This window comes from Lissotriton helveticus, chromosome 11 (assembly GCF_964261635.1).
Source record: "Lissotriton helveticus chromosome 11, aLisHel1.1, whole genome shotgun sequence".
Lineage (NCBI taxonomy): Eukaryota > Metazoa > Chordata > Amphibia > Caudata > Salamandridae > Lissotriton > Lissotriton helveticus.
This window is the reverse complement of record NC_136072.1, coordinates 885,232,325-885,255,252: the sequence shown is the minus strand read 5'-3', so window position 1 is coordinate 885,255,252 and position 22,928 is coordinate 885,232,325. Positions and strand designations below refer to the sequence as shown.

Here is a 22,928-nt window from a genome sequence, read left to right as displayed (position 1 = left end):
GAGGAGCTGGAAGCTCTCTCCTGGTGGGGTTTTCTCCTTGTAACTTCCTATCCTGTAACCTGCCACCTAACTACCTATTAATAAAGAGGGATCTTCAACTACAACTGGACTACACATCATTCATTGTGTACCACAGCATGCTTTATCATCGGGCCCACCCAGTGACACCGAGTGTGTCCCGGGTGTGCTTCGACGCCTGAATACAGCGGAGCAGGTATATTTCTGAGTGTGCAGTGTAGTGATGTGAAGGTGGCTTTGTTAATGGTTGATAGTTGACTAAGATAAATAAGCAGGTTTGTCTTGTATATAATATTGAAAAGGATTCAGTTCTGAAATGATAAGACTGTAAAAGAACTATACTGAGTCTCTTTGAAGTTACATCAAAGGTAGTGAAGGGTGGTACTGCTACTGAATTAAGATTTATTTTATTTCATCCTGAGGGTGAGGGCAAAAAATAGAGAGCCCGATAGGGACCCATTTCAGGACTTGATTTTTAGAACTGCCAGTGCTGAGCACCAGCAGGACCCAGCCCACGTAAAGCCTTAGATAGATATACATTCATATAAACATCTCCTGCTCTGTGTGCCTCTAAGTATTGCTCTGCCCTGTACCAGGGCAGGTGGTGGTTGCTGTCCAATTGTATTAATCACAACTTGCATGAGCAGCAACATGGTGATATGGCATCCGGACAGTCCCCAATGTCATCTGCTCTGCATCTCTCCATGGTGCATCTTAATGGTTACTGCAGTACGTAGAGGGCAATTCCCAGCAAGGGACTTGTGAAACTCAGGCAGGTCACACGCTGTGTATGGGAAGTGTGGGCAGCTGCCCAGGGTCTCGCTCCTGCTTACAACTAACACTAAGGGGTCCCACACCAGATCACTGCATTTAAAAACAGTGGCAGCTGGCATGTACCGAAGGTGATGAGGAGGGTGGCAAAAATAAACAAAACACACTTACCATTATATGCGACGCAACGTCCTCCTCCAACGGTCTTCTCTCTTCCAGGAAGTCTCCAGCATGGGACCCAGCCAACTCCTCTACCCAATCCTGGCGCTGCTCTCACCATGATGAGAGAAGTGCCAGGATTAGAGGTAGTGGCCTCATTCAGAGCTCTTAAGAGCATTGGAGGCCTGCACTTTCTCTCACCAAGAGGTCTTAGACAGCTGAGTAAGAGTAGTTTAACATGTGCATATATGGCTGGTCGTTGCAAGATAGCTGGCCAAAGGGACATGCGTATTTTAAACTTAAGCGCACAGCTCCCTGCTGCCACTTAGCAGCAAAGGCGCTGCCCATCCTAACACTCAGTTCGGACTGGTTGGTTGCTGCAAAATAAAATGGTAATAAATAAATTTTATTACTATTTTATGTTTTAGCTCTGGACTGGGGCTTTTCTTTGTGGGGTGACGCTCCTCCACTCAAATGGAGGAGCTGCCCCGTTTAAAAATATTCCAGTGTTACAGGGCCCCAGGAAGCAGCAGAGGGGCAGCGCTGTGAAGCCCTGAGGAGATAGGGAAGGCCCCCCGTGGACTGGGTCTGGCAGCCCTGGGCTGTAAGGGCTTCGGAAAATCTAATTGCTGCATCTACATGAAAACAGCAATTAGATGGGTACTTAAAGTGCCCTTAGGTGTGAAGTGAGCCCTTCCTCTGTATGAATAAATAAAAGGGTGTCCTAAAGGGCTCACAATAAAGAAAGAATCATGTCCATCACCAACGGGTGTTATTCAACGAGGATAGAGAAAAGGGAGACATTGCCATCACAATTTTAAAAATGCATATTTCTTTACCACACAGACATTTTTACCTTAGTACATCAGATTATGCTCCACATTTTGTGATAGTATTACCTCAATATGTTGTTATTTTTACCATGCTATTATAGGGGCAAAGGTTTAATCTCATTAGTACCAGTCTGACACTCAAACACAGCAATGAGCCTAAGAAAGATGACCAGTCAACCTTTGTGAAGGGCTTTCACTGTGCAGCGACAAGTGTTGCTGTGCTTTTAGTAACTGTTTATAATTTTTTGTATCTGTTTGAATTAGAAACAAAATAATTTGTTGTTAAAAACTGCAGATTATGCAGCAGATTGCACATATGGCAAATCCACAATTATGCTGAAAATTCAGAGACCGTAAAATCATATAATTCAAGGGGACCTGACTAGGAGGCATCTTAGAGTGCATGTGTACCCTATATGTGGGCTAAATTATTATTAAACATGGAGTAAAAGTATAGTCTATTACATCTAACACAAGAGGAGCTGTACATCACACACCCGACTACAAGTATTTGAAAGTGATTTGACGTGGGATAATGAACCAAATGGAAGTTGGTGAAATAAAGCATTTCCCTAGCATCACAGAATTTAGTCAAGCGGGGAAGCCAGGATTGATCCTAGATTTTCCACTTTCTCACTGTGCAATTCACCCTCTACATGGGTAACTCTTTATGACATTAAAGCTTGTCTTTAAAACTTCGAGGATGAGAATAGAGCCTGGGTGATGATCAGGATCTATATTGTATTTCTGGCAGTTTTACATAGAACAAAACTTGGCCATGGACATAAGAGTACTTTACAACAGACACAGACTACATTAACTTGTGTTCTAGATAGAGATTGCTTAGATTCACATGATGATGAAGCAAGGTCGGGATTCAAGCCTGGCTCCCCTTGATGCATGATTGGCAGCTGTAGCCACTAGGCCACATCGCCCCTTGTGAAAGCTTGTCTCAAGGCTCCGAGATGACCTTGAGCTGAGCAGAGGTAGTCCTCTGGCTCAAGTTTTCAGTGGCTTGCCCACCTTTAATGGCATGCACACGAAAGTAATGTTAGAAGGAGCAGAAACCATGCACAAATTTAAAAAATGTTCAGAGAGTGGGAGGGTAGAAGGGGAGAGATGGATGTAAAGAAGGAGAACTGCTTAAACTAGGTAAGAGGCTATGGGGAGAAGAGTGATAAAAAAACAGAGTATGGAAGGAAGAGGAGCATAACTACCAATAGGCTGGTGAGAAAAGGCAGAGGTTGATGTAAAGGGAAAAGAACCAGTGAAGAAAAGTTGTGGCAATAGAAGGTGTGAAGCTGGTTGGAACGATGACCGGAAAAGAGTAAAGAGTAAAGCATTGAGGGAAAAAATTAATGTAAGCGTGGTAGAATCAAGAGATAAGGGTAAAAGGCTTGGGAAGAGATGAAGAGGAGATAATGCAGGTGTTAAGTAGGTATAAGAGGGGACTGAACCAGCAAAAGTAGGTATGCGTTGAGAAGAGATGAGGTTAAAGGTAGTGCATGGAGGATAGAGGTGGATGTAAATGGGCAGAGTCACCAAAAAAAAGTGGGGAAAAGGTGAAAATGTTCTTGAACTAGTGTGTGTTGCTAAGTCCATTGAACCACCTGCAAAGTTTGCAATTCCTTATCTCTTAATTTAGGATGTTAAAAAAAAGGTAAAACATAGTCATAGTTTTGAGATGTATGTAACATTCTTCACAAAGGGTTGTGATGTTGAACTGTCCTCAATGTGTCTGCTGAATTTCAGTCTGCTCTCTGTGTGCTCCATTATTCTCCAGGGTCTTTCTATTAAATATCACTCATAGTGGGACTCTTTCCTGCACATGTCCTGACCAGAGATCTAAAATCATAGCTCCTGTCCTGAACTCCCTTTGCAATATCCTGCTTGTCTCACCATATGTTCCTACCAATGTAGAAACTAAAAAGAGCTGTGGTCGTTTCTCTGCTCAAAAACTCAGCAGGCTCAAAACTTCTCCACATGTTCTAACATCTCTTTGCTAACCTTTTCTCGGATGCCTCACAATGTTTTCCTGTAAAAGGAAAAAAGCTGAAGTATGTTGTGAGACCTTTTCTTTGTGTCGGGGAAAAAGGTGATTGATTGGCAGCATCTGTGAAGGATACAGCTGTTGCGGTTGCTGTTTCAGAACGTACTATTTCATTTAGTTAAGAGTTATTCCTTTTTAAAACTTGTCTCTCCCAGGGTGGCAATAGCGAGCAGTCAAAGCTTACTCCAGAAGGTGATAGAGGTATTATAACTCAAATATAGCATGTCACATCAATCATATACGATTAGCACTTTACCCAGCCAGCGTAGCAATGGTTTTAAAATGGATTGATTTAGAGCAGGTGGTTGTGGAGTAAAACACCCAAAAATGTGTTCTGTAACAAATAGCCCCCAATACCCAAAAAGCGGCTTACGTTGTCTCTGTGTTTGCAAAGTATCCTGCAAAGTGATAACAGACAGTAGCCGACCCTGCAACACCTATGTGGTGTGAAGCACAAGAAAGGCTAGGATAGGAAAGGCGGAGAATCCACAATTGACCAACGGGCCAAAGGCCGGGCGAGTTGAAGACATCAGTTATTATATTACTGTAGATCAACTGGGCTCCTTACTTGGACTGGCTTGGCTGCTATTGCACAACCCAAAATACTGCTACAGCCTTAAGGTTGGTGTGGACAGAGTCAGTCTGATTCTGCTTGCAGAGCCTGCCCATTCTTTGCCATGTGCAGAATGACAATAGGCCGGCCTGGGCAAGTACAGTGTGATGGGTGACGGCCTGCCGGTATTGCGTTGGCAGTCTTTCTTTCCTGGTTACACACTGTTTTCGCTTTTTACCTATCTCTTCTGTATTTCATTAAGTTAGTTCAGTTCTTTGCATCTCTTAAAAATTAAGTTTGAGAGTAATTACTGTATTTAGGTGCTCAGTGTGCAGCTGTGGTCCAGCATTTGGTGTCAATATGTTCGCCACCCCACCTGTGTTTAAAATTGGAGCGGTCTTCTCTTTTTATCTTCTGGAATCTGTGCTTTATGTTAATTGATGCAGCTCACTGTAGTGTGCGCTCTAGCTTTCCGTCGAGGTACGTGTGACGCAACACGTCCCGACGGAAAGCAGTGATTACAGCGCATGCGCGGGAGGCGCATGGTGGTCTCAGAGCGACCAGAGCGGCTACGAGACTGCACGCTCGGCGCTCTTTCTGTCCATAAGTTTATTTCAATAATAAACCTACCTTCTCCAGTACCCCCTGTCTCATGATCATTATTGGGGGTGAAGAACAACTTCACAGCGGCGACGAGGAGTGGGATCTCCCACAGGCACCCCCCTCAACAAACAAAAAAAAAAAATAGTCGAGGAGAGAAAAAAGACCAGAGGACGCCAGGACAATAACTGTACCTTGTCCCTAGCAGGTCCAATACTGGAGGAACAGAAAGAGCGTGGCAGAAGCGTGCAAGGGAGGACCACACCCAACTGGTGCCCCAGAGCAAAAAGCAGGTGAAATGGGCTCACAAGGCAAGGTAGGAAGGCAGCGTCAACCCGATAAGACCCTGGTGGAAGGGGGAGACAGTGGACCAAGGGGAGGAACTGCACCCCGTCCCAGCACTGAACAGGAAGCGAGCACCAGCGCGCCAGGCAGTCCCAGGAACAGGGCAGAATTAGTCAGCGCGCCGGGCAGCCCTAGAAACCAGGGAGTAGAGCCAGAGCGACAGGAAAAGATGAGCACCTAGGCGACCTCGCTCACAGCGCTGATCCCATTTCTACCCAGACCTGGTGAACCCCAGATGAAGTGGGAGGATTGGAAGGAGTACTTTAAAAACTACCTTGAAGCATTAGAAGATGAAAGCGGCGAAGAGTTCTCGAGTCCTAGGAGAAAACGTATACTGCTACATAACCTGGGCCCTGAAGGAATCAGAGTGTTCAAGAACATAGAACCAGCGCCCCGTCAAGCGCCTGACGACGACGTGTTCAAACATGCCAACATGCCCTAGAAGACCTGGACACGCACTTTCGCCCGGCAGTATGTGTCTCCGTCGATCGTTTCAACTTTCTACAGAGAAAACAAGGTGAATGAGAGCCCATCGAGGATTACGTCGCAGCCCTAAGGCGGCTAGCTGTGACATGCAAGTATGGAACACTCCAAGATGACTTTATAAAGGATCAAATCGTGATGCACACGACCAACAAAGCCGTACAGGACAAGTTGTGGGCGCACGGCGAAGCTACCCTTAAGGAGGTCATCGCGATGGTGAAGAAAGCGGAGCTTTCGAAACGTTGCGCCGAGGCTGCAAAAGGTGAGAATGTGCAGAGAGTGATGGTCAACAAGGTGGATGACGCCAAAGCTTCTGGAAGAAACAAAATGGCGCCGGGGGAGAGCAGAGGAACCAGCAAATGGGCGGGAAGACCGGGGCAAGCAGGGAGCAGTAGAACCGCATGCTACAGGTGCGGCAGTACAAACCACGCGGCCCAAGACAAGCGCTGCCCGGCTTTCCAAATGCATGTTCTGTGGCCTGGTAGGCCACTACGAGAAGGTGTGTAGGCGAAAAGGGATGAAGTCGAGAGTGAACCTCATCGCACAGCCTCGCCTGGAAGAAGAAACGGAGAACAATATTGGATGAAGACGATCGAGTACCATGCATTGAAGAATAAGTCATGGGTATTGACAGCAAGCGCCCAGGCAAACCGCGGGCAGACATGCTGATCGGAGGAGTGGAGATAAGGATAGCGATAGACTCGGGGTCTCCGTGGACCATAGTCCAGAGGTCGGTATGGGAAGAAGAGTTTAGGCCCGTTCTGGGTCCCGAACTGGAACCACCGGATATACGTCCGATCTCGTACACGGAGAACCCTATCCCCATGGTAGGCTACAGGAGCCTGAAATTTGGATTCAGGGGGAGACCGGCAGTGTGAAAACTGTACATAGCAGAGAAAGGCCCCTCTGTACTTGGATGGCATGATCAGGGAGATCTTGGAATCAAACTGGATCCAGGAGAAGCGGAACAAGTGCTGTTGACAGACCGCAGGGCATAGCCAGATGTGGAGAAAGTGAGGAGAGACTTTCCCAAAGTGTTTGGAGGAAAAGTAGGAAAGTTTATGCACAAGATAGTGCTAAAGGAGAACTCCCAGCCGGTGTCCCACAAGGTTCGAAATATACCCATTGCAGTAAAAGAAGCGGTACGTCTCGAACTACACAGACTTGAGGCACAAGGGATCATCGAACCTATCGACAGTTCTGAGTGGTTGGCGCCACTGGTGGTAGCCAGGAAACCTAACGGCAAGGTACGCTTGTGTGTGGACCTGCGCGAACTGAACAAATGCCTCGTGGTAGAAACATTTCCCTTGCCAAGGATCGAAGAAATGTTAGCAAAAACACGAGGAGTCAAATGGTTCTCCACGGTGGACCTCACGTCCGCCTATCATGAAATAGACTTGCACCCATCCAGCCGGAAACTCACATCATTCATCACGCCCTATGGATGCTACAGGTTCCGCAGGATGCCCTTTGGGCTAGCGTCCGCCGCAGCGGTGTTCCAGAAACTGATGCACCGTCTGTTCAAGGATGTCGATGGCATCCAGTACTTCCAAGATGACATCCTAGTCATGGGGATGGACCAGGTGGACCACGACAAGAAACTATACAAAGTACTGGGTGTGCTACAGGAGAAAGGCCTGACGGCAGAATGGGAAAAGTGCAAACTGGCCATGACAACTGTCACGTACCTGGGACACGAAATAGGGGGTCAAGGGATCACCCCCAAAAGAGGAAATGTACAGGCCATATGCGATGCCAGAGATCCCATCAACAAAGAGGAGGTGAAGTCGTTCCTCGGCATGGCGGAGTACTATAGCAGGTTCGTCCAACACTTTGCCACAAAAACCCACAAACTGAGGCAATTGGTCAGAGAGAAAACAGCGTTCCAGTGGGACGAGGAAGCACAAAAGGAATTTGAAGAGTTGAAAATGAACATCAGCCTGGCAGTACCACTACACGGACACGACCCTGCAGGGCAAACGATTTTGACCACGGATGCCAGCGAGAAGGGGCTAGGAGCGGTACTAGCGCAGGAGAGAGAGGATCACACAGTGGAAACCCTGAGTTTTGCGTCCAGAGCCCTGTCCGCCACGGAGCAAAAGTACAGTGTAATTGAAAAAGAAATGCTCGCTGCAACATGGGCCATGGGGAAATTTCGGCAGTTCTTGTGGGGGACGAGATTCCGCTTACAAACCGACCACAAGCCCCTGGTCAAGGTGCTGACTTCGAGTGGACATGACACGGCCACTCCGCGCATAGCCAAGGTGACCCTCAAGCTCTTAGACTACAGGTATGACATGGTATACATTCCTGGCACGCGCAATAAAGTGGCGGATTATCTCAGAAGAGCCGCAGCCATGGAAGAGGCACCCACTTCTGAACTGGAAAATGAAGAGATAGTAGCGGTGATGGAGGACACGGAAAAGGCCATCAGCAGACAAGAGTGGGCACAGGCTTATGAAGGTGATGAAGACTTGCAAGCAGTCAAAGACTGTCTGATTAAAGGGTGGCCAGAAAAGAAGAGACTGGGTGAAACGATCAGGAAATTTTATGAAGTACGTGAAGAATTGTCAGTGAGCGATTCCGGCATCTTTCTGTACCGAGGAGACAAGGTAGTTCCACCCAAATCCTTGGTCGCAATCCTCCTGTGCCAGCTGCATGAAGGTCATTTGGGCATTGTCAAAACCAAAGGGAGAGTCAAACAAATGTACTGGTGGCCGGGAATGGATATTCAGGTCGAGAGACATGTAAGAGATTGCGCCCAGTGCCAAAGCGCTGACAAGACATTGAAACCATTAAGGCCTGCGCTGGGTAGATTTGAACGCCTGTGTAATCCATGGGAAGATGTGTCGGTCGACATTTTGGGTCCAGTGTTGGATAGCCAGGGGACAGCGAAGTACTTGTGTGTCATGGTTGACAAATATTCAAAATGGCCAGAAGTTCATGTACAAGAGGACATGGAGTCAGACACCGTTATAAAATTCCTCACCTCTGTGTTCCTACGTGAGGGGATTCCGAGAACCATTCTGACAGACAATGGCCCACAGTTCACATCAGAGAAGTGGATCAGATACACCGAGAGAAATGGAATCATATCCAAGCATACCTCCGTGTACCACCCTGCGAGCAATGGACAAGTAGAAAGGTTCAACCGGGTCCTCATGGGTTCCATCCAAGCGGCTATTATGAAGGGCAAAGACTGGGAAGCAGAAGTCCAAAGCATGTTGTGGGCGTACAGGATCACTCCCACCTATCACACGTGTGATCAAGACACCGCCTGGTGTCCAAACGCGTAGCGATAACTTTGGAATAAACTGGTGAAACCTTTCCCTCTCTGAGTGCGCATTGGATTCCTTTTGGCTTTTATAATTAATGACTACCGGCGTTGGGGCTCTGCCGGCTTGTTGCGCCACCTGACTTTGGGAGTGATTCAGGAAGGACCCTGTTTTGCCTTAACTTGGAATATATATATATATATATATATATATATATATATATATATATATATATATATATATATAAATACACACACAGCTGTTGTAGCTCACAGGATTAGTTTTGAAATGGGTGAAGTTAGAAAATATTACACAAGGAAAGTCCAAGTGTAGGTACTATGATCAAATGTGAAGAGTAGAGCTCAGTATTGGAAGCAATATTGTTTAGTGGTTTATTCATAATAAAGTTTATTGTTGGCTTATCAGTATGAAGAAAGACAATATATAATAAAATGCAGCGTCACAGTGTCCACAAAGAAGACAATGCCAATTAAAGTTTATTGTGAGCTAGGTCATTTTACTGGTATGAAAAGCTATTGAGACACCTCGACTGAAAACAATGTACTTCAATTCAAAAGCTGCAATATAATAGAAGTTAGTGTGTTTTTTTGATTTTATCACGTTTTGGCGGGTATTTCTTGTGATGACCGCTTTAAAACACCATTCACATTTATGGAAGAGATTACATTAGTGGTTCGATTTTTAAATAAAGATGCAGGAAACATGGCAAATATTCCAACTTGCTCGCCTCACCACCATTATTTGATGTTGGCCAAAATGTTACCTCATTGTGCTCTCAACATAGAAGTGCTTAGTAGGGATTAATGGCAATGTGTATATGAATGACAGTCCCAGAGACAGGTTATCCTAAACTAAAGCGTTAATGCAATATATGTACCAGAGCTTGGTGCATTGCTAGTTCAGGGACAGACTTATTGTTTTAATGCTTTCTTGTGATTTACACTTCATAGTTGATATGGGATCTAGTGAGTAAAAGCTACCTATGTTTTCAATATTTTGTGTGATGCTAGGCAAATTATTTTGAGGACATTTAGGCCTTGGAGGGCCCGCCACCAGGTCAATGCAGTTATTGGCCTATGTTCCCCTGGTGGTGGAGGGCCACCTTCCATAGCCAGAGATCCCAATCTGCCTGGTGGGGATCTCTGAAGCATTACTGCAGCTACCTGTGGAGCCGTTTCAGTGTAGGCTGTGACTTTGCCAAGCGGGCGCCTTTATTACATGATGTGGCTGTCCTGTGGCGCATGGGCCGCCAGGCCAAAGGTTTGCACTGGTGGAGCCAGATGAGGCTCTGCCAGTGTAAAGTGGATGCTTTCTCCACCACTTAGTGGGGCTGGGAGGCTGCTGGTATGACGAGGCAGGAAAACTACTGATTCTCCCACTCCACCAAACCCTAAATCCCCCTAAGTATGCTTCCATTCCTTTTTCTGTCGAAGTCGCCAAATGCTGGTACAAAGCAGTTTCTAAATACGATGATTAGATCATATGATTTATTTGAACCACCTTACAAGATGCGCTGTAAAGCATAGGTCTGTTTTTTTGCCTTCCTTAAGCTTTGGGGACATGTAAGGATCGTAATACTGACATTTTAGACAGTTGTTTCTTAAATGTAAGAAACTGAACGAAGAAAACATTATTGGGGGTATAAAAATCTGTCAAATTCTTTAGAAAAAACGTTTTAATCAATAATTTTAAAACAGAATCGATCTCTAAAATCCCTTTTTGAATATAGTCAACATGTTTCTATTCTGTCAACCCAACACAACACATCTTTCAGCAGACAAATGTAAGTGCACAAAGAACAATACATAGGAGATCAAAGGTATGTGTGAACTCTTGCAAATTGCTGAGCAATCTCTCCACAACACGGTTTTCAAATTGAGGACACTGTAAACTCGCTTAAAAACAGTCAATCTCCTTTTAAGGCCCAAAACCAGAGAACAATCTCCTTAAACGAATACAAATATGGATAATGAGAAATGCCTCCTGTGAGTTATAAATTATGTAAAATGTGTAATACCCCTTCTATAACATTTTCTGCCAGAAACAAAAGTTTCAAACTTTGGCTTTGAGGATATCCTACCTTTCTCAAAAAAACAATTAGCCAAGAACTTGTAGATTTGACAAGTCTTACATTGGTTACAAAAATACAGAGGGTGAGTCTCTCATTCTCAGCATCTGCCAATTGGACCTAATTCTCTTCCTAATATTGAGACAGTTGGGAGTGTTTTTCCTTTCTTTCACCTTCAATAACACCTTCAATAACACTTTCCTACCTTGACAGAACAAAAACAGTTGAGAGAGGGCTTAGACTATGAGTGAGGAGCATGGTCGTGCATGTGTAAGAATGATAATCTGGAAAACTACACCAAAAATCAAGTTTTCAAAATGAGGACTAGCGGTCAATAATTACCGTGGCCATGTTTGATCAAGGGCGGATGCATACGTCCAAAACTGAACAAAATCAAAACCTCTTTTCATCAGAAAATGGTCCCAACAAAACAATAAACCAATCCTACCTAATGCTATGGAAGCGGTACTTCAATATCAGCGGGAGGCCAACGCACTCTAGTCACCTATTCAAGGTGCAATGTTTGCTGACATATAGTGCATTACACAATCTCTTACCCAAGATGATTTTTTTTTGTAGACCGTGCAAGTACCAAGGAAATGAGAAATGATTGCCTTTTTAGACAACTGACCGTCTCTGAATAGAAGGAAACGTTATGACATTTGATTATATTTGTAATTTAATTTTAAAATGGTTCATTAAAGAAGAGCTAAAACCTAACAGTTTTGCCCTTGTAATAGTTCTTGCTTGCAACTGGTTGATTGTGCAATGCAAGGGATATGGGCCTTGCTGTCTCAATAGCTAATTTCTTCTGCCGGTCAAATCAAAGATATCTCCCCTAAGCCTATGATTTACCTAGCTAAGGTATATCCTGGCATTAACTAAGACACAAAACAGTAATGCCGTTAGACATAAGGGAAGCTTTAAGAGTCTTTATGACAGTCGTCGGTCTAGCAAGAGTGTGCATATTAGAAGGGAGGCTTTAGAAATCAAAATGGAAAAGATATGACTGCCAAGGTTTTGCAACTCTGTGGCAGGGACAGAGGTGCCCCACTCAGTGGTCCCCTCTTCTGCGGCGTCTCTTGTTATTTTGCAGTGTAAAGTGTAGACACTAATGGCAGTACTCTGAATGTTGCTGTTATGTTGCTGATGAGCAGAATTTGGAAGGGACCACTCCACTTCAGGTGAAGTGAGGTGAAGAGATGACTTGTACTTCCATACCTTAACTTGAACCCGGTTTCCTGTTAGTAGGCCATAGCAAGCCTCGGTCAAGCTTCTCGGTAATGCTTCTTGAACCTGAGCATGGAAGCTGTTGAGACAGTGAATCAGGAGAGGACAAAGCAGGGCCAAGACCTTCAGGCTACAAAGCGTGGGACCATGCAGAGCAGTTGCCACAGATAAGGACTTGCCTGTGTTCAGGTGCAATGTAGCATTGCCCATCTAGAGGGCTGGGGTTTGCGTACATTCTTTGACCCGAGATAGAAGAATGCGTTGTGTATCATCGAGATACAAAATCAATTGTGGTTTGTCTTCATATGTATAGAAACTTAGGTGGAAGGAGTGGATGAGAGCAGGTAATGGATGAACATGAATGTTAAAGAGTTTACGGTTCAGGGAAGAGCCCCAAGAAAAACTAAATACATTTGATTTGAATGCAAATTGGAAAGAATAACTGCCAATGTGCTCCCTGTTAAGAATGGGAAAAACAACTGCAGGGAGAGAACTTTCATGCCAATGTGAGCAAGATGATTTAAGAGAATGGAGTAGGATACAGTGTCTAAGACCGCAGATAAATCTAATAAAAAAGAGTGCAGCTTTGCCAGCAGCGTCTAAATATTTGCTGGTATTTCCCATCCTTGCATATCGTTGGTGGCTGAGACCAGAGTGGTCTCTGTGTTAAATGTTATCGGCTTCAACATGTGCAGATAGTTGCCGATTGGACTCCGCATTTGGTAATTTTAGATGCAAAGGATTGCAGAGATATGGATTGATAATTGACCAGAATTTTGATTCACTCAGGGTTTCTTTTAACAGGGGTCAGACGGCAGTTTTGATATTGTTGGACTGATCATCTGCGCTTGACATTGTCAATCATCAAATACTTCTGGCCAGGTTAAAAGAAATAGGAGTGGCAGGGACTCTGCTAAAATGGATAAAATCCTACCTCACAGAAAGAACTTTTCGATCAGGATTTAAAAAGGTTAAACATGGAGTGCCTCAGGGCTTGGCACTTACCCCTTTTCTTTTTAATTTTTACCTACAACCCCTGCAGAAAATCATTCAATCACGTCATTAATTTTGTGAATTATACTGATGATACACAACTGATCCTGTCGCTAAATAGCAATAGGCATACTCCATTGGATGCCTTTCATAACCCTCTGAAAGAAGCAGCAGACTGGTTGAACAAATCACTAGAAATTGAAAGGTGAGAAAACTGAGTTTCTATGCTGTAAGCCCTTAAAAAATGTGGATCAACTCCTAATCAATTTTTGGCCTTGGACCAGTACAGCCGACTTAGAAGAATCCAAATCAGTTTGTAATTTGGGAGTTTATTTTGATGATACTCTCCCAGTCGAAACACATGCCAACAGAACAACTTCCACGTGCTTTGGATTAGTTCAGAACTTGTAGAAAATTGTTCCATTGCTGCCACAACCCACTAGAAAGTTGGTGGTCCAAATTGCAGGTCTTAGCAGAATTGACTAATTCAATGCCCTAATGCTTGGAGCACCAGAATATCTACCAAAATGTCTGTACAGAGTACAAACAGCAGCAGTAAAAGTTACTCTGGATAACCCTATACATGCCTCTTCATCTGCTATACTCGGGAACTTCATTGGCTCCCGGTGAAGGACAGAATCACTTTTAAAGTGACATGCATGGTCTATAAAAGAACAGGACCCAAGCTAATGCAAAGAAAATTTAAGTCTTACGTTCCAATGAGGAACTTACGTTCGTTTACAACTAATCTACTATGCGTTCCAACATTCCAAAAATGAAACAGGGTGGTCGGTCTTTTTCAGTAAAGGCAGCCCAGATCTGGAATAAGTTGCAGCCCCATTGACAGTCTCCTACAAATTAGGAGGAACTTGAAAACATGGCTCATCCCCAAAGAGATAGATGTTTCATGGAACAAGACATTATGAGCTCGGTCCCTTCTTCCAAACCTAATTAAAGTTGTACTGTTGGTAGTCGTGCTTTTCTCTAAAAAAAAGACCACAGAAAAAGTCACCATAGCGCCATGGTACCTTTTAGGTGAAAAATCACGCTTTATAAATGTAATTGATAATAACAACTAAAGAAATTTTGTCTGAAGATAAAGATGCTTTGCAGTTGAACGTTAGAGCAATAGGGATAGAAAGGCCATGATACAAACAAGGCAAGATTCTATAGTGGTTCCTGGCGAGATATAGCTTATATTTAAAAAGATCTTAAAGGAAAATGCAGGGCTAAAGCTCATAAGATAGGATGCATAGAAAAGGGCGGAGGCTGATTTTCGGTAGCCAAAAAATAGATGGGAGTGGAAGACAAAGATTAGACAATGGTATTAATATTGTCATGATATGAAAAATATTTGGAGCGTTTGTTGCAAAGTTGTTGAGCGAGCAGGGTGGAAGATTTAGAGACTGAAATTTGGACAAGTTTGCTGACAACAGCGTAAACTTCCAACTGATTTTCCATCCTGAACATAACCAGGTGGGGACATTTATAAAAATCTATTCAAGAGATGAGATGCTACAGAAACCTACTCATCTTGTAAAACATATCATTTGTGCCCATTACGTGTCATCCAGAGAGGTAACATATGTCGATACCAGAGGTTTGATAATTAAAAAAAACTATGCTTATTCCAAAATATGAAATGTAGCAAAAATCCGATTATGCAATGTTTCTGATTACACCAGTCTGCCTCTGAATATGGCTCTCTTCATGGTAGGTCTCTGGGGATGGGCTGTTGATACATGACACGAGCTCTCTTTAGACAAGTGTTTTGATCCAAATGTGTTCCCAGAACACTCTTATCAAGCAAGGAATCTGATTAAATGATAGTTCTGAACATGGCAGGATTCAGTTTATATGGTTCACATTCCTAGTGAACCATTCAATTTTTTTTACTCAAAATCTGCTTTATTAAGTTTTCACAAGACATTACAACAATACATCGATCTTGTTGTGCAAGATACAAAGATTGAGGCAGGAAGTAGGGAGATGTCCGTCAGTTATGGCTCCTTCCAAGTATGTAAGGGGTTAGAGGCCCATGAGCTCTACACAATGCCTGGGTTGTTGGCGAGAGACCCCAAGGAAAAGGCTGTGGGACCTCTTGCTTCTACACCTTGGTGCAGGAATTAAAAGGCCAACTAGCCCAACAGGAAAACACAAAAAGAAGGGGGTAGAATAGGAGAACCAACCGTGACAAAGAAGTCTCCAGCTGTGACACAGAGGTAGCAGTGCTGTCATGAGGGGGAAAATAATTAGGGGAGGCAGCTCTGGGAGCACAATGGTCCCCTCCGGTTTAGCCCATCAGTGGAGGCGAGAGTGCCTCCAAACCTTCCTAATCTAGTCAAACAAGTATAACGTGTGAAGTCTGGCAGCAGAAAATATAAAAAAATGAATGCGCCTCTGGCAACCACTCACCAATTTATATAACTGATGAGTGGTTGCCAGAGGAGCATTCATTTTTTGTCCAAGAAAGTGAGCCTATGGGGCAATTGCTCAAGTGCCAGTTTGTGTCAGAGCCTTGCGAACCAGGACGCTACAGAAAGGTCAGTGGGGGACTGCTAGGCTAAGGTTATGAGCTGTTTTGCCTCACCCGTCATATGCCGTATTAGATACCAGTCTCCATGGGTCATTGCTTTCAGTGTCATTGGGTGAATACCCAGAATAATTATTTGGTAGTCTGCTGGAACTGGGTAACCCAGGGTGCTTATTATGTGGCTCAGAACCTCTCTTCCAGAATATGGCGAAAGGTGGACATGCCCACCATATGTGATGGAAGTCTCCCACCTGCGAACCACGCCTCCATCATGAGGCAGACGTTGCAGGGTAGTAGAGTGCAAACGAGCAAAGGTAGAATCCCATTGCAGCATAATCCTATAGGCCGTTTCCTGTTGGGGGATGCTTCTGTGAGTTTTGGGGATTTCATGTTACAGTAGTTTCTACTGTTTCCTCGAAATACCCTGGGCGCTATCAAGTTTTTCATGTCATTTGATACAAATGGCTGGGTAGGAGGCAAGATAGTTGCAGTATAGCATATGTCTTAGAGACAAGGCCTCGGCTGCCCTAAAAATTACAGACATGGGTCTTAAAGGGCGTGAGGGAGAGAGTGGCCAATAAAGTATTGGGAGGGTGGAAGGCCCAAAGATGCAATTGAAAATATTGATGTTGTGACACGTCAGGGAGTTGAAAACTCAGTTTTGCATTACTCAAAGGATTTGATAGTCAGTCCCTGAAAAAGGACCAACAGAATTCTGCATTCGCCCTGAATCCAGTACGGAAAGGAATCCGTGGAAAGTACAGGTGTTAAGTTGGGGTTGTGTGCTTTTGGAGGAGAATGAGATCAGGCCCCTCCCACTCGCTAGCTTATCCCATATCTCATATCCCATATCTCGAAAACTGTCCTGGTCTGGGTAACTACATAAGCGTTTTGGGGGCAAAGCTGCTTACCAAGCATATTACAGTAGAAAATTCTAAGTACTTTTGTGATCCAGGAAACTGTTTGCACCGCTTACCCTTTCCAAGTGACCAAAATGTGTTTTTTGACAAACCCTTCATTTTATTGCGCCTCAGTTCCATAGTTTAGTAAATTTGTAAGCATTACCTGAACACTATGTCAAGACACCAGAACCTTCATTTTACATGGAGATGAACTCTATAAAGTCTAGACAGACTCAAAGTGTTATGGTCCATATTGAATCTACAAAATATTGACTTGTATCAAACACATTTTATTGAATGATGCCTTATAGTAGGGGTCTCCAATATTTTCTAAGAGAGTTACTTCTGAATACAAAAACTGCTGCTACCACTAAGAAATGTTAACCATGCTACAACAGTAAACACATTAGAGAAAATTAGATCAGTGCCCAACTAATCAGGCTTACGAGTATTGACCTCCAATACACATCACGCAGTGATACAGGAGTAACGTCATACAAAGTTTTACCAATATGAAATGCCTCTGCGTAACCAATAAATGCCGTATTTGCAAATATCTTCTGGCACGAAAGAGACAGCATCAGCATATGTCTTCCAAAACTAACATGGATGCTCATTCAACAATAAGCTTGAAATATAGTTTGGAAATTCAGTAATTCTGTTTCGAAACATGTTTATCAGTTTCTGAAACTACTCATATTTTGCTATCAAATACATGCTTTCCATTTTATAATAATCTACTTAATTTCTCCAAATGAAAGCTTGACATCGTTAGGTAAAAGACACTATGTTTCCTTGGAACAGCAGTTCTAATATAGCCTTATAGCCTGCCGTAGTGGGCTATACCGGCTATTAAAGGCCCTCTCCAGCGTTATGGGCTTGAGCCGAAGGCGAGGGCCTTTAACAAGGGAGAGGGACTTTAATTGCCTGCATAGCCCAGCTACGAAGGGCTATAAGGCTATATTAGAACATTCTGCCACTTGAGGGCAGAATGTTCTAACAAAAAAAAACAAAGCATTATGGGAGCGTGAGGGGATTGGAATCCCCTCAGGCTCCCTGAAGCCTTTGTTCACAGCCAGAGCTGTGAACAAAGAAACATTGGAATGTTGGAGCTCCAGGCTTATACCAGCCATTATAAGCCCTGAGCACTCCATTGTTTTCAATGGAGCTACCAACATTCCAATGTTCTCATTTTTAGTAAACACTTGTTTAGTCCCCAAACATCCTTTCTGTCAAGTACTCTATTGTAAGACTTTCTCACATGCTCATGGAATGCCATAACCGGCCAGGGACGGCCAACATGCCAAGGATGGCTTCCATTTTGTCACTGGAACTCCAAGGAAGCCCACAATATGCCAAAAGTGGCCATCATAATGCTAGGGACACAATCTGTGTCAGAACTGGACGCCATAATAACATGGATGCCGACAATATATGTCAAGAATAGCTTTCATTATGCCATGGTTACCCACAATTGCGCCAAGGGTGGCACAATTAGGACAAGGATTCTCTGCCCTAAACATGAACCAAATGTACACCAATAAGCCAGTGCTGGACACCATAATTCCAAGGATGCTCTCAATACATCAATCGTAGGCATTGTTATGGCAGCTCTGAATAGTATTTGCCAGAGACTGGACAGAATTAGGCCAGAGATGCTCAGGATATTTCACTCTCGCGCCAGCTCTCTTCTCCTGGGCTACTTTCGTACCCACGTCACAAACTTCCACCCCAGTTCAAAAAGTGAGGCACTTTCTTTCCTGCATCCGTGTTCTGGCTAACACAGTGCGACTGGCAGAATGGGTGCCTGCATTACAATCATGTGGATTTGACTTTTGGTGCAATCTGATCACTGCAATAGATTTACTTTGAGTGCTAGCCCATTTCCAGCACCAGAAGTCCCCATGCTGAATACTGATGGGGCTTGTAACTGGCCTGTGCCATAATGTATTAAATGCCCTGAGACTGACTAGCTCATTTTAGCTCCATTACGAGGATACCAAATTCTTCTCTGATTTTCAGTACTGGCCGTTCCATCATCCTTGACTTCAGGTAGGGCCTCTGTTTATTTTCGGTTGTTAGGAACCTTTGACAATATATGCAAATTCGTCAACGACTGGTCTCAACCTCCACCATGGTTCACTGAGAAAGTAGGTTAAAGACAGCCTTATCGTGCACAGTAGATACAGTCTGTATATGCTCTGTATCATACAGAGCATCTTCATTTGATTGTATATAAACTCCGATTTGTAAAAAGTGCATTGAAACACGAAACTTTAAAAAACGTAGTCGAGAACTGCCGAACCTTTATCCAAAACTTACAATAGGCGATCACCTCCATTGTTATTTGTATAGTAGTCCTTCACAATGAAAGCACTATAAGAGAAGGGCAATGGTGCCGAGCCTTTGGGATACCCGTGACATATGAAAGTAAATTAAAAGAGAAACTCCTCGAAACAACTTCCTCTTTCTGAGTTGAAACGCCCATGTTTTTAACTTCCAATTATGGAAGCTATGCTTAGTAGGGTGGCTACCCCACTCCATGTCATCTCAGACGCTATTGCCAGTCCTAGGCTTTAATGTGGCACGAAGTGCATGGATGTTGTGGTCTAAGTTTGCTTCAATTGAGTTAATTAGACTAACACATCAGGTATCGGTGATCGCGGTTTTAAAATCCAGGACTGGAAACACTGTCCATGATCACGTGGTGAAGTGGTCACCCTAGACTAGAGCTTGATGGGCCATCTCAAAAGGGAGGAGGTAGGGGTGACGGTAGGGACGATGGCCAAGCTAATTGACCTGGGCGCCTTCTCTAGACACAGCACTGTACTCGGGGGCGGGGGGAGCATAGCTACTATCGGCGCAGCAGATGCAGTGCCCTAGTGCTAGGGTGACCAGGCGTCCCCGTTTTGCCAGGACGTCTCAGTTTTTCACCAGCTATCCCAGCAAATGTCAAGATATGTAACTCATGACCCCGTTTTTAAAGATGGTCGACTGAAAACGGTGGGAGTTGTTTTTTATGTTTGAAAAAGCAGGGATAGTTAGCAATTGTTTCAAGAAAGCAATTTAATTAACAGGCAAGCTACTGGGTTTAAAAATTGCATTTTATGTATGTTCTTACTGCCTGTTTTGTAATTCTCTGCTGAGGAGAGCTCTCGACGCTTGAAGTAAAATTGTAGTCCTTCTTCTATTTTTGTGAAATGTCCCGGTTATTGTCTTTAACATTCTGGTCACCCTACATAGTGCCCAAGGAACCCTGATAATTGATATATTTTACTACCGCAACACCAATCAAAGGGGCAATTTTCCGTGCATGCACCAGGGCCCAAAGCATCCTTGCTACGCTATAGCTGCATTTCAGCTAAGGGATAGGCAGAAAACGAACGGCTCACAATAAAGCTAAGGCGCCATGTCCTAGAGATGGCCTAGTTATTCCAGCCAGGAGAAAGAGATGCTCTTTTTCTGGAGCCAGTAAAGCTAGATTAGGGGTCCTCTGCCCTGTAGGAACCGTCAGTTTGCAAGTTACTCTGAAGTGTGTTTCCACCTCCACTGATAACAAAACTTAATAACATGGGCCTAGCTTCAGATATTGTGTGTAAATACTGCATTTCATTGGACTTTGTCCATGTAACCCCTGGATGGTAGAGATGTGGAGAGCAGTGGTGGTCAATAACTACAAGCAGAGCAGACATAAGCCTTGGAAGGAGGTGAGCAAGGTAGAGTTTCTGATTGAGAAGCCAAATGAAAACACTTTTTGTTTGAAAATGTCAAGTCTATTTTATCACTCGCCACTGACAAATCTTGCTGTTTAATTTCTTGGATTCTGAGAAATGTAAACATCTGAATTGGCATGCATTACCTGAGCTTTGAGGGAAGGATGGAAGTGTCAGAAAAGGAGTAGTGTAGGATACTTCTGGAGACTGCTGAGCTGCACTGTAAGAGTAGTGCGAGGTCTCTTGCCTGGAATTGGGAGCTTGCTATGGATAAGGACCGAGGCACAATGTGAGAGTGTGTTGTGGGTCTTAATCCTGAGATAGCATGGGACGCTGCAGGCCGAGATGGGGTTGTGCTGACAGTGAGTGGGTGCAAGTGGTACACTGGCTGCCATGCTGCATTTCAGTGCTGTATGTAGGACAGCGTATAGAAATATAATGTCAGAAGTGGCACAGGTCAGAAATAATAAGGCGAGTCAAAGTTATCCATGGATCACGGCTCTAGCATCACCAGGATGATACAGGTTACATTAGGGTGCATATACATTCTGGGCCCCTTTGGTAGCCATGTGTCACTGGGGCCCACTGGCCCAGGGCTGGTGCGGCATTAAGTTAATTGTAGGACACAGGAGGGTACCATATTGCAATAAATGGCCTAAAGCTATCTTTTTACTAGGAAAAAGGGAGTAAAACGGTAAAAGAAAATTGTTTCTTGGCATTGCGAAATTATTTGGACAAGAGCTGAGGGGTTCCCTTCCATTTGCGGACAATGAATACAGGTATGTTTCAGCATGGACAGGGACATAGAGTACGGTTCGGGAAAGTACAAGGATAAAGGATAAAATGTGGGACTCCACCAAATATGTTTCTCACGGCCCCACAGAAGTCTACGATAACCCAGTTTGTTGATGAACGTTACGCTATTTCTTGGTGAAAAAGCCTCACAACACACTCCTCTTTCTGGATGCGAGTATCTGCATGTTACGACCCAAACAAAGATTTGGGCAAAAAAGCGTATTTTGGAGTGTGCAATCACAGTAGGTGTGCAATAAACCTGGTTTGCCGATTCAGGGCAAGTGCGTGCACAGCAGACATAAGGAATGGACTTGTGCAAAGCCAGACCTTGTGAAATAAAGAAAGATTACCTCTTACAAGACTGTATCAATGTGGAGAAGTTTGCCCTATAAGCATAAACCTCACCTCTGACCCAATCAGAGCGAGATTTCCATTATACGAGTAAAAATTAATGCATTGATAAATCATTCGATGAACAAAGTTCAAGGGTGCTCATTGAACACGCGTGGAAATACTCTTCCACAGGTTGAATGAATGTTCTACCAGGCAGTCAGCCGTTCCTCTTGATTGTTCAGCTCTATTTATACTTATTGCGCCATATACGTGCAACGGCCGCATCACAGCGCTTTACATACAAAATACATCGCATGGCCACATGCAAACCTCACAAAAACACACAGCATACAATGGCTACAGCGAGACCTGTGAATGAGGCGTTGAAAATCCGCCCTTTTCACAGGGCTTGTAATTAGGCGGTTTCACCACTCAGCTAAGGTACAAAGCAACAGCTAGCCTGAATAGCACTCTTTACCTGCAGCCAGGTCACAGAGCAGCAGAGCTAGCGCCGCGAGGACTCCACGGGTGGGCGCGAGTTCCAGCATCTCCGCCACACGGTGTTTGCCAACCTCCGGGAAAGCCGGGGGGGGGGGGTCACGAAGTGGGAATGTAAGGGGTGGCTAGTTACGGGGAACTTATGGAGCAAGCCAACAATTTAGATGGAGGTGTTCTTTTTCCTCCGCAGTGCAGTAGGGTGCAAACAAACAGTTGCTGGATGGGGGCGGCGCACGCCTGCCGTTTCTTCCATGTAGTTAGCACTGCCCCCCTTAAACTAAAAGAAATGAAAGCGGCGCACAGCAGGTTAGAGCCACTTGGGGTTGCACTGGAAGGTTGGGGGCAGAATGGGGCTCGGATCCTCGAGGGGTTTACAGCGTGACATTTCTCCACCTTCCCGGGCGTCCAAAGGCTTCTTCCGGGTTTCTCTACCTCGTTAGATGGGAGGAGGGAAGCCACTCCCTGCACAGGTACAGCCTGTAAACACGGCTAGAAACCGGGTAATATGGTCCAGTACTGCCACCAAAGGGTTCTGGTGACGCATCACTAGATTTGTGAATGTGTCAGAACCCTGATATGTAAATATAGGCCCATATAATATAGTTACCTGCTTCCTGTTTTTTATTATACATATTTATTTTAGGATAGTTTACCTTGAAAAGGGTATTTTTTTTCTGAAAGAGAAAACGTTTATTGAAAATAGTAAAATCCTGGACTGGATTGTTTGGTTTTCAGCAGCAAAAAGGAGATAACTT

General features: G+C 44.3%; 1 protein-coding gene across 1 annotated transcript in view; it reads right to left on the bottom strand.

Moving 5' to 3' along the window:
- Positions 1-22,375, bottom strand: part of VSIG10 (V-set and immunoglobulin domain containing 10) — a 147,126-nt gene extending 124,751 nt beyond the window's left edge. The window contains exon 1 of the mRNA XM_078667111.1: positions 22,154-22,375. Within this exon, the coding sequence (XP_078523237.1) occupies positions 22,154-22,223 (70 nt within the window). The 5' untranslated portion in view covers positions 22,224-22,375. The remainder of the gene's footprint in view (positions 1-22,153) is intronic.
- Between the last annotated feature and the right edge of the window lie 553 nt (positions 22,376-22,928).